This window comes from Engystomops pustulosus, chromosome 7 (assembly GCF_040894005.1).
Source record: "Engystomops pustulosus chromosome 7, aEngPut4.maternal, whole genome shotgun sequence".
NCBI lineage: Eukaryota > Metazoa > Chordata > Amphibia > Anura > Leptodactylidae > Engystomops > Engystomops pustulosus.
The window spans coordinates 180870792-180883157 of NC_092417.1; the positions used below are offsets into that span (position 1 = coordinate 180870792).

Genomic DNA, 12366 nt, shown 5'->3' on the forward strand with positions numbered 1-12366 from the left:
ACTAGGCTGTAACCTTTGTGAAGGAGCAGCAGGGAGTAGCTGTACAGGAGTACAAAGGGGGGGCTGATATCTGAGGAATGAGCAGCACAGACAAGTCACATGGTGTTTTTTGAAATGCATTCAAACCAACCCCAGGAACTTAACAGAGGATTCTGTCTGGGTGCAAGATAAGTTATAACACACAATTATATTGTAATTGCAAATGCTTAAAAAAGGCATTTTTGCACTGCAGGTGAGATGGACCTCTGCAACCTGTCTTTATACAACATGAGGTCCCTGGTGACAGGTTCCCTTTAATGACACATAAAATAATAATATGTGACACTACCATTAGGGCTGTGAACCTCTCAAATTTGACCCCTTCACATGAGACCTACCCACATGTAGACATTCTGCACCTTCTACAACCTGAGCATCTTACATGCGATTCACATCTCATTGAACTTTGTATTTTTACGGCAACATTTAAAGCAACAACCTTTTTAATTTGAACAAAAATTTTACCGTTGGAACAAATATTCACCTAATTCAGGGATGTAACATTGTATTTTTATGTTCTAGTAAATGTTCTCTTGTATTTAGCTCAGGCTTGAACAGAATTATATAACATTTTGGGAGGAATATACATCCCAGCAGCCCAGCGTTAGAGGTCAGGATGGCAAATATCTCCACGGCCACCATGTATTTCCCTCTGGTGCTGAGATAAGCCGGGATCATGGCGATCCAGACACTGTAGAACACCAGCATGCTGAAGGTGATGTACTTGGCCTCATTAAAACTGTCCGGTAATGTCCTGGCTAAGAAAGCTATAATAAAACTAATCGCAGCCAGAACCCCCATATAACCCAGGACAGAGTAGAACCAAAGATCTGACCCTTCATTACACTGAACTACGACCTTCTCCTTATAAGAGTGTGTGTCCAGCTCCTGGAAGGGAGGAGAGAGGGTCACCCAACTCATACAGAGGACAACCTGGACCGAGGAGCAGATCAGGAGCACACAATTAGGGAGTCTCACTCCAGTCCATGTTCTCCACACACTTCCAGGCCTGGTGGCTTTGAAGGCGATGTAAACCATGATGGTCTTGGCCAACAATGAAGAGATGGACACTGAGAGGAATATTCCAGTAGAGATCTGACGTAACATGCAGGTTATATCCACAGGACGACCGAGGAACAAGAAGACACAGAGGAAGCTCAGCATGATGGAGACCAGGAGAACAAAGCTCAGGTTCTTGTTATTGGCTCTCACTATGGGGGTGTCTTGGTATCTTGCAAATATAGCAAATGTTACTGCAGCAGATGTCAAAAGTACAAAAGATCCTGATAGAACAATAACTGATATCATGTCCTCAGGAAACAACAGAAATTCCACCAGTTTGGAGATACATTGAGTCTTGTTCATATTGGGCCACTCGTGGTCAGGACAGGCTCTACAGGTTTCATTGTCTGCAGTAATAAAAAAGAAATAAATAGGGATGAAAGTTATTTATCATTGGTTTTCCTGGGTTTTTTTATGTAAAAAGTCTTAGACAAGTCACAGTGGGGGTCATTTACTAAGGGCCCGATTCGTGTTTTCCCGACGTGTTACCCGAATATTTCCGATTTGCGCCGATTTTCCCTGTATTGCCCCGGGATTTTGGCGCACATGATCGGATTTTGGCGCATCGGCGCCGGCATGCAAGCGGTGGAAATCTGGGGGTGTGGCCTAACGAAAACCCGACGGATTCGAAAAAACCAGCGCATTAAAAAAAAATAAATTTGTCGCGAAAATTGCACTTACCTTCACCAGGAATAGGCTGGTGAATTTCAGGGCATTCCAGTGGGCCTCCGGGAACTTCAGCGCAGCAGCGCCACCTGGTGGACGGCGGAGGAACTACCTTAGTGAATCCCAGCCGGACCCGAATCCACCGCAGATAATGCGCCGCTGGATCGCGAATGGACTGTGTAAGTAAATCTGCCCCATTGAGTTTTTTGGGACTCATGGGGCTATTTACACCTCTTAATAAATCTGAAGTAAACATAGAACTTCTACTAGTGCAATACGGTGCAAAGCCAGATTTATAAATTAGGGCTTGTGCAAAGAATCCCATAAAAAGTTTCACAGGTACTCAAGTCCCCTGCTGGTCTAAGTGCTGGGACTTTTTATGCATTTTGGGCCTTAAAAACATCCAAGACCAAACCTAGATCGTTAGAACATTTATTAAAGGGCCAAAGCTACTTTAATGAATCTCATGGACAGCAGAGCGCCAAAAATAAACATAGAACTGTCCAATGGAGCCACTGATTGATTAATGAATAATCCCGAAAATGTCCCATGTCATGAGCAGTAAACATGGTCATTAAGACCTAACAGACTTCTTAATATCAGTGGGATAATCTACCTGATTCACTGGAGATGGTTCCTTCAGAACACGGCACACAGCGGTAACAGCAAGGATGTATAGAATTTCCCTGGATCCTTTCACTTCCTGGTAGACACCTTTCCGAGCATTGAGCCTTTGGGATCTGACAGTAAGAAATATAGAAACAATTGCTGACCATCGGTTATTTTAGTATAACTTTTTACCGGACTCTAAGATACTGGAGCTGTAGAGCAACATTTCAGCCCATTTTTATAATGTGTCTCAGAAAGATTCGAACTCTGGGCCGTCCCCTCTTGGTGTCAGAGGAAGCAGCTTATATATTGTAAAACAGAGATTTTCTTTAGCCTAAAAGTCTTTTCCAATCTTTCACAGGAAATACAAGTTGTAGCTGAGGCCTATTTGGAGTTCTCCAATGACCATCTGGATGCTCTACGCCACAGCTACTCACACGTCCTCACTCCTGCTTCCGGTTCCTGGGCCGTGCTCGCGCATCCCAATCTCCTAGAGCGTGCCGGCTTCAGAAAATTTAAAGGGCCAGTGCACCATTAATTGCCAATGGCCTTAGCCAGAATCCTATATAACCCTGCCACTCCCTGCACACCCTGTCGGATCTTCCTGCTCATGCCTTTGAGAAAGCTTTTGTCTCTGCCTTGCGCTAGTGTTTACATTTCCAGCTGTGACCCCGGTTCTGCATTTGACTCTGATCCTGTTCTATCTGCTCTGACCTCCTGCTTTGTTCCTGACGTTAATCTTGTGCTGCCTGTCTTGACTTCCTGCCTGTCCCTGACCACGAGATTGTCTGGCGATTCTGCCACTGGCACGGACAAAGTCACCCTTGTGAAGCGACCTGGTGGCACCACGCCGCAGCAAGTCCAACCCGCTTTGCCGTGGACTCTGGTGAAAACTGGGTGACACTTAGACTCCAGTACCAGGTGTCGGCTTACGGCATCATCCGCGGTGGTCCAGTGGGTCCACTACACTTGGTGCCTGACAGGGAGAAGGTCAACTGGTGTATCAAATACTTATTTTATGCAATTAAATGCTAATTCATTATTTAGAAACATGGCAATGTGATTTTCTGAATTTTTTTTAGGTTCTGTCTCTCACAGGGGAAAAATGTTTAAAATAAGTAAAAAAAATTATAGACCTCTCCATTTAATGTGGGTGGGAAAAATCAGCAGAGAATAAAATACTTATCCCCCATAGTATTATCTCTAATAATAAAATCAACTTATGGCTCGCCTCATCTTTAGCTGACTGTGATGCCAAGAATTCAGAGGCAGAAAATATAAGAGTTCAATGGGGCAGATTTACTTACCCGGCCCATTCGCAATCCAGCGGCGCGTTCTCTGCACTGGATTCGGGTCCGGCCGGGATTTATGAAGGTAGTTCCTTCGCCAACCACCAGGTGGCGCTGCTGCGCAGAAAAGCATCTGAACGCGCCGGAATACACCGAGCTGGACCAAGTGAAGGTAAGCGCGTCCCAAGCGACACATTTTCGGTTTTTAAATGCGGCGGTTTTTCCGAATACGCCGGGTTTTCTTTCGGCCACGTCGTACTCATGCCGGCGCCGATTCACAATCCGATCGCGTGCGCCAAAATCCCAGGGCAATTCAGGGAAAATCGGCGCAAATCGGAAATATTCGGGTAACACATCGGGAAAACGCGAATAGGGCCCTTAGTAAATGACCCCCAATATGTTTAATGAGATATTTTTTTTAGTTAGAAAATCCCTTTAACCTTTCACTTGTTCCTCATTTTCTATTTTGTGACTCTGATCTTAACATCTGATTGACTATGACTTGGTCAATGGCCTCCATATTGGGCTTCGAAAACTTCGAAAAATCAATTTATATCAAGAGGAAGGTTTCAATAAAAATAAAAATATTTTAAAACTTGTGCCTCATTAGGGTAAAATCTGCTCACCTCATTGTTGATGGTTTTCCATGTAATGGAAGTGACATTGATTGTCCTGTTATAAAGCTTTGTAGTGTACTGGAGGAAGGACCCAACATGAACTTTATACCAGGTTTGGTTGACTATTATATTGTTATAAATGAAGTATTTGGTTTCCAGTTCTCCATGCTCATTAATGTCAGAAAGTCTCAAATTGCGGCTTATCTATAAATAAAGATTTTACAGTTTTTAAGTTTATAGTATTGAAAAATATATTGTCTATGGTAAAACATTCGCACATGACATGAGATGATATTAAGCCTTCGACTTGGAATGAGTAATTTTTCGTAGTAGCTTAATATCGCCCCAGATTCTTAGTTTTAAGTTTTTGGTGGTAACTTTTTGTCACAGGTGCTCCCACAATCCCTGTCCCGCATCACGGGCACACCCGTGCCCCTCAGCGTCCCTTCGGAGCTCCGCTCATCTTACCTCCCATGGCTCCAGTAATGTCCTCTCCTGCTCCCGCGGCTTGGCTCGCGCGTCATTGTCTCCTAGGAAGCGAGCAAGCCAGGTTGGTCAGATTTAAAGGGCCAGCACGCCGATAATTGGCGCTGGCTATAAGTTTCTGCCCCTTCCTGTGACCCGTGCCGGATCTTCAAGTCTTCCCCATGAAGAGAAAGCTCTCCTGTGATTTCTGCGTTCCTGTGATTCCTGCATTTCCTGTGTGCCTGTGTCCTGTATCCCGCCACAGCAAGTCCATCCCGCTTTGCGATGGGCTCTGGTGAAAACCGGGTGCCACTTAGTCTCTAGTCCCAGGTTGGCTAGTACCATCCCTGGACCCGCGGTGGTCCAGAGGGTTTACAGACTCCCAGCCCTGACAGTAAGATCTGGCCATGGACCCCGCCAAGGAGCCACGCGGGTTCTGGCTGAACTTTCCAGTGTTGTCGCCCGGCAGTCGCAGCAGATTGCTGCCCAAGGAGAACTTTTAGGCCAAGTCGCTTGATGTCTGAATACATCAAGGGGAACCTGCAGAAGGGTTTCATATGCAAGTCCTCCTCTCCGGCTGGTGCAGGTTTCTTCTTTGTCTCCAAGAAGGACGGCTCCTTACGTCCCTGTATCGACTATCGAGGGTTGAACAAGATCATGGTTAAAAAACCGCTACCCTCTACCGTTGATTACAGAACTCTTTGATTGCCTACGCCGTTCCAGGGTATTCTCCAAGCTGGATCTTCGGGGTGCTTATAATCTCATCCGGATCCGCAAAGGTGACGAGTGGAAGGCGGTGTTTAATACTCGTGACTGGCATTTTGAATATCTAGTAATGCCTTTTGGACTGTGTAATGCCCCTGCTGTCTTTCAGGAATTTGATAATGACATTTTCCGGGACCTTCTCTATACGTGTGTCGTGGTCTACCTGGATGACATTTTGGTATACTCTCCAGACCTTGAGTCCCACCAGACACACGTACTTCAAGTTCTTGGTCCACTTCGTGCCAATCATCTCTACGCCAAACTGGAGAAATGCCAGTTTCACCACCACCGTCTTCCATTCCTCGGGTACATAATTTCCGACAGAGGCCTTGAGATGGATCCCGCAAAACTGTCTGCTGTTCGTCAGTGGCCACGTCCAGAAGGTCTCCGAGCCATACAGAGGTTCAGGGGTTTGCAAATTCCTATAGACAGTTTTGGGCTGCTACCTTTGTCACTTCGTCTCAGCCCGTCAGGACAACTGGGCTGACCTACTACCTTGGGCTGAGTTCTCCTACAGTTCCCTGGACTCGGGGTCTACTGGCTTGGCTCCGTTCTTTCTGGTCTATGGATGTATTCCTCTCCCACCTCTACCACTGTCTAATTCCTCTGATGTCCTTGCAGTAGAGTATTTGGTGCAGGACCTCAAGTCTATTTGGGTCCAGACCCATCAGTCTCTTCTACGAGAGAACCAGGCTGATAAGAACCCAGGCTGATAAGAAACGTTGAGCTACTCCTGTCTTCTCTCCTGGTGACAAAGTATGGTTGTCCTCCAAATACATCCGGCTTAAGATACCCAGTTACAAACTTGGTCCCCGGTTTCTCGGTCCCTTTGAGGTAATCAAGCACATCAATCAAGTGGCCTACAAGCTCAGCCTCACTCCATCTATGCGCATCCTGAACTCCTTCCATGTCTCCCTCTTGAAGCCAGTCATCTTGAACCGCTTCTCCCAGCAATCCCCTCCTCCTGCTCCTGTGGCGGATTCCCCAGATGTCTACGAAGTTAAGGAGGTTCTGTACAGGAAGATCGTGAGGGCTGAGTGGTTCTTTCTTGTAGACTGGAAGGGGTTCGGGCCTGAGGAGAGATGTTGGGAGCCTGAAGAAAACATCTTGGATCGGACTCTCCTCCAGAGGTTTCTTGGGAGCAAGAAGAAGAGGGGAAAGCCGAAGGGGGGGGGGGGGGGGGTACTATCACGGGTGCTCCCGCAATCCCTGTCTCGGAACACGGGCGGACCCATGCCTCTCAGCGTCCCTCTGGAGCTCTGCTCATCTTACCATCCCTGGCTCCAGCGCCGATGTCCTCTCCTGCTCCCGTGGCTCGGCCGGTAATTGGCGGTAATGAACTATAACAACTCACATCAGGCTACAACAAGGGTGCAGTGTAATTTTTAATTAACCCTTTCATTTTTTGAGTGTATTTCCTCTCCATCTATCTGGTGGATGTTGGATTTGGAGGACTAAGTCAATGACCTGGATTTTTTTCTTTTTATAAAATAGGGTCAAATTAGAAAAGATCAGAGATCGAGCTGCGGTTGATTTTTCAAAATTGTAAATAATATTTTTAATTATTCAGTTTCAGTGGAACGTGAAATATTTTGAGCATTTTTTATAAAACTTTTTTCGACTCAATGGCATTTTGTTGGGAAGTTTATTTCTAGGTACAACCTTATAAACCTTTTCCAGAGAATCGATAGGACAAGGCACCAATCATCAAAGTATGACAAATAAGCTATAATCTTTACTTGAGAAAAACCTGCAAAGCTGCCACCTCTCATGAATGAGAAGAGCCCCAAATAGTTTGCCGTCCAGAAGCTGGTCATCAACTCACCTGGTATCGATAGACTTCCTCATTATCGGACCAGTCACTAAAGGAAAAGTTTATTGTGTTTAGGGCATTGGCCATAAGTTCTACAGCATTGTACACCGGATCATCCATGTCCTGAGACAGGTCACTCCAGATCCCTCCAATACGTTCCCGACCAGTGCAGTTGTGTAGAGGTGTCCCATAAATCTTCTCATACATTTCATCTTTTCCTCTGTCCCCTGATAGGCAGTGAAATGTTGTCATCCACAAATTCTGAAGCAATTTATCATCAGGGTATTTTAAAGGGTAAAAATCATTGTAAAAATCAGTGAATTCAGAGGTAACCAATGATGGAGGCTCAAGAGACAAACTGCAATTGAAAATTCTTGGATATTTCTTTATAAGAACTAAATTAGGGGCCCAGGAAGGCGACAAGATCAAGGTCACATCCTGGAGCCACTTGGTCAGGTAAAACTCAAATATTAGGTCATGATAAGTCCCACAAAGGATGACAACCTGGACTGAATATTTTTGAACAAACTCCAAATATCTTTGATAATCTGGAGATCTGGTCTGAGATGATGTAAGGCTGTTATGTAATATGAATGCCACACAGATGTGATGTTTGTTCAGAAAGTAGAACAATGAATGAGCTTCTTGAAGTCCACTCTCATTACTAGATGTTATGATTCCAACCCAATTCCATCCAAAGTATTTGATAAGTCCAGCTAGGAAAACATTTGTTTTATAATCATTGTAAATTGTCCGTAGAAAAGTTGGGAAATGTTGACGACTCGATAAAAAACGATCTGTGGCTCCGTAACTGATCTATGAGACAGATGACAAATAAATAAGAGCTGTATTTCTACGAACAAATCATGAACGTTTGGTTTCCAGTGCCTGGGCCTGGTCAGAAGTTCAAAGGGGTCACTGGAGAGGCATCAGTCATTGAGTGGCTGAAGACTAGAAATACTGAAGCAATGCAGAACCCTTTGAGAAGAACCGTCCTTTAACGCCATATACATAATAGTATTGAACTGCAGGAAAGACTTCCCATGGACCACAGTACTATTACATCCCTGGTATGGCACCAGCTCATAAGTGGAGATGACGCCGTATTACGCCCTTGTTACACCCTAGCACAGAGATGACTCAGATAAGCAGGATTCCACCGGGCTTCTGCCTCTTGTTCCAATTGGACACCTATTTTTGGTATCAGGGGATTGGACCATTGTAATGGCAGCCCCAGGGTCTTATCAAGGATACCAGGGCTACCCAACGTCACTGCCGGTTAGAACCAGTAGTATGTCCCGACAGTTACTATATACAACAATACTTAATATTACAGTGTATGTTCATAAAAAAAGTCAGAAGATCAATAAAAAAGTGCAAAAAATAGTTTAGTAAAAAATAAATAGATAAAAAAACTAGTCTCCAAGGCTCCAATCAGCATAAAAATCATAAAATGTTGAAAAAAACTAAATGAACAAGAAAAACACCACATACCTAGAATCACCCCGGTATCACCCAGTTTCTATATTGGAGTGGCTTTCCAAGGATTCAGCTCACATCAATGAATCTCTGGTTGTGGACAAAACGAGGAGGCAGGCAGTAAGTCTGTATGGAGCCTGAAGCTCCTCAGGCTCATTTGCATAGATTTTTTTGTAAAAATTAGGTCATAAAGAGCTCATAGATCAGCCGCCACTGACATAGGGGGCTATGCTCAGTATGAAACGTTGGAAAATCGCTTGTGGGTTGTAGTTTGCAAAATGGTGAAATCAGAAGGGGCTTCCATTGTCCTTGAACCTTAGGGGCTCCCAAATGTATCCTGGCCACATAAAACTATTTTAACCACATATGCCTCCCAAAGGCCAAATTATACTCTTTCCTGTCCCCGCCATGTTCCCATATTGAACTAAAGTCAATGTTAGCTGTTTAGTTTTTTTGGGTGGTCTGATCTATGTAAAAAATCTGAAAATTTAGAATTTTGAAAACTGAGAATTTTTGCAAATTTTTAACCAAATTTATCACCAAAATGTATCACTCAAATTTGTCAATTAAAATTAACTACATTGGGGGTAATTTACTAAGGGCCCGATTCGCGTTTTCCCGACGTGTTACCCGAATATTTCCGATTTGCGCCGATTGTACCTGAATTGCCCCGGGATTGTGGTGCACGCTATCGGATTGTGGCGCATCGGCGCCGGCATGCGCGCAACGCAAATCGGGGGGCGTGGCCGAATGAAAACCTGACGTATTCGGAAAAACCGCCGCATTTAAAAACCGAAAATGTGTAGTTTGGGAAGCGCTTACCTCCACTAGGTCCGAGCTGGTGTATTCCGGCGCGTTCAGATGCTTTTCAGCGCAGCAGCGCCACCTGGTGGACGGCGGAGGAACTACCTTCATAAATCCCGGCCGGACCCGAATCCAACGCAGAGAACGCGCCGCTGGATTGCGAATGGGCCGGGTAAGTAAATCTGCCCCATTGTGTCACTAAAAAAATATTCTCACTATCCCCTGGAGATGGTAAAGAGTTTTAAGGTTAGCAGCACATAAGGTGACACGTGAGTAGAGAGTCTACAATGATCTTTCCGTTTTCAGTATTTCTCCTGACAAAAAGAAAAGGACGGATGCAAAGGGCTGGAGTTGACCCAAAACCGTATAAGATTATAGGGTAATGTTGACTAAACCAGGAACATACTCAAGAAATCCTTTAATACAGTTCAGATAAATATTTAAACCAGAACTGATCTAGGATTGGAATCCATATCACTCACTGGATCACCGACTCGGACTCCAAAGAAACTTATTGTACTCACCACCGGATATTTATATATGGTGAGAAGCTCAGTTATCGGTAAAGTTGTCCCAGAGCTCTGGTCCCCGATAAAACCGACCAATCTCCAGTTCTTTCTGCAGGAGTAATTAGGGACGGTCTCCCCGGGGCCTGATAACATGTGCAGGACACTCTTTATCGCCTTCCTTGGTTCTGAACAAGAGTCATAAATGTGATATCCCAGGGTCATGTTAGGTAGAAATGTTGGACCTTTGTTAATTTTTTGAGCAGCGTAAAGAAAAATTTGTAGATTTCTGTAGAACTGATGGAGAGGCCTGTCAGGAGAATATTACTGTGTTAGGGTGTTCAGCCAAACATTCCAGGATAAGGTCAACTTTTTGATTTTTAATTAAAGAAAACAACCAAATCCTGTGATATTCCCTTAGTGCAGCTTCACGACCAGGAGGTCTTCACAACCGATCTCACAGGAGATCCTGACTCCACGATCAAGCATGACCAAAGGATCAGGCATGGCCCCAGGATCAGGCTTGGTCCCAGGATCAGGCATGACCCAAGGATCAAGCATGACCCCAGGATCAGGCATGGCCCCAGGATAAGGCATGACCCCAGGATCAGGCATGGCCCCAGGATCAGGCATGACCCCAGGATCAGGCATGGCCCCAGGATCAGGTATGACCCCAGGATCAGGCATGGCCCCAGGATCAGGCATGGCCCCAGGATCAGGCATGACCCCAGGATCAGGCATGGCCCCAGAATCAGGCATGGCCCCAGGATCAGGCACTGCCCCAGGATCTCACTGCCACATAACATTAACTGACTTACCTAATAATAGTAATAATAATAATAATAATAATAATAAAAGAAGAAAGATCATATTCCACACCACAGTACAGATCATAGGCTACATATACAAATAAAACAAGACATTACAGAGTAATTGCATCGTCATATCAGAGAGAAACATCATTCTAGATAAAAGGGAAACAAACACACACACTACACACATAAATATACTCATACACACACACTACACACATAAATATACTCATACACACACTTAGCACATACTCAGTACACACCTGGATTTACTCATACACACACACACCTGAATGAGCTCATACATATACTCTGTATACACTTAAATATATTCATACACACTCTCAGTAAACACCTCAATACATTCATACACACACTTAGCTCATACTCAGTACACACCTGAATTATCTTGTCAGGCTCCAGGGGTAGTGGACTCAATGGACCACCGTGAATGATGGCGTAAGCCGTCACATCGGACCGAAATCTTAGTGGTACTCAGTTATCACCAGAGCTGCTGCAAAGCAGGTTGGACTTGCTGTGGTGTGGTACCACCAGGTCTCTCCACAGGTGCAACTTTGTCCGTGGTGGCAGCCAAGGCAAGGTGCAGAATCATGAGGCAAACTTGTGGTCGGGGACAGGCAGGAGGTCAGGACGGGCAGCATGGGATCGGAGTCAGGAGTGTAGTCAGGAACGGAACCGTAGTCACAATAATCACAATAACAGTGCAGGGCATGAGACAAAGCTTTCTCTAGTGCAGAAGGCACGACAATCCGGTAGGGAAGACAGGAAGGGGCAGAGAATTTATCAGAAATGGCAGCCAGCCAGCGCCGGATCGTGGAGAGGTGAGAGCCGAGACTTGGGTTCTGGGGCACACAGAGGAGCACTGGTGCACCTGCGACCAGAGCCATGAGTTAAGGGAGCACCAGTGACACATCTTATACATATACTAAGCACACAAGTGCATGCACTCAGACATGATATTACACATGCGCGCCATCAATCATTACATCATGTGTACAGCTCTTACCTGAAACACGACAGTTGAAACATGTATGACATCCCTCGAAGTGTCTTCTTAGCCATCAAGCAGTTGACAGAGAACATCCCTCCGATGATGACGTCTCCCTCCTGCATGTACTCATAGTCCTCGTAGGTGGAGAGAATTTCCAGAGAACAAGCCGAGGAGCGATCACCAAATACTGAGATAAAGGTCGGCACAAGGAGAAGGACGAGCAGCAGAATTTTTAGGAAACAAGGTTCTGTAAAGCCAGACATTGTGTCCATGGAGAATCCTTCACGTGACAGAGTAGATGCCTCACAAGGTCTGTAGATCCTGAGGTGTGAGGAGCCTGAAACCTGACGGCTTATATAGAGATTTACTACAAAGAAACCTGATTTTAGATGCTTCTTCTTCCTCACTGCTGGGACTATTCCTAACAT

The 12366-nt window shown here is 45.1% G+C and overlaps 1 protein-coding gene across 1 annotated transcript; it reads right to left on the reverse strand.

The window, feature by feature from the left end:
- Positions 1 to 528: 528 nt before the first annotated feature.
- Positions 529 to 10339, reverse strand: LOC140070288 (vomeronasal type-2 receptor 26-like). Its single transcript, XM_072116642.1, has 6 exons — positions 10091 to 10339; positions 7338 to 8141; positions 5706 to 5840; positions 4292 to 4486; positions 2384 to 2507; positions 529 to 1448 (listed from the first exon to the last, which is right to left on the reverse strand). The coding sequence occupies exons 1-6, from the start codon at positions 10337 to 10339 to the stop codon at positions 529 to 531; spliced, it is 2427 nt and encodes an 808-aa protein (XP_071972743.1).
- Between the last annotated feature and the right edge of the window lie 2027 nt (positions 10340 to 12366).

Excerpts from the sequence above, each read along its gene's own strand:
- LOC140070288 (XM_072116642.1), bottom strand. The coding sequence starts at position 10,339 with ATGACCCTGGGATATCACATTTATGACTCTTGTTCAGAACCAAGGAAG. Across the intron at positions 5,841-7,337 it reads AGGAAGTCTATCGATACCAG|GCCTCTGTCGGAAATTATGT; the intron begins GTGAGTTGATGA and ends ATCCATCTCAAG. Across the intron at positions 4,487-5,705 it reads TGTGTCTGGTGGGACTCAAG|ATAAGCCGCAATTTGAGACT; the intron begins GTCTGGAGAGTA and ends CTTTATTTATAG.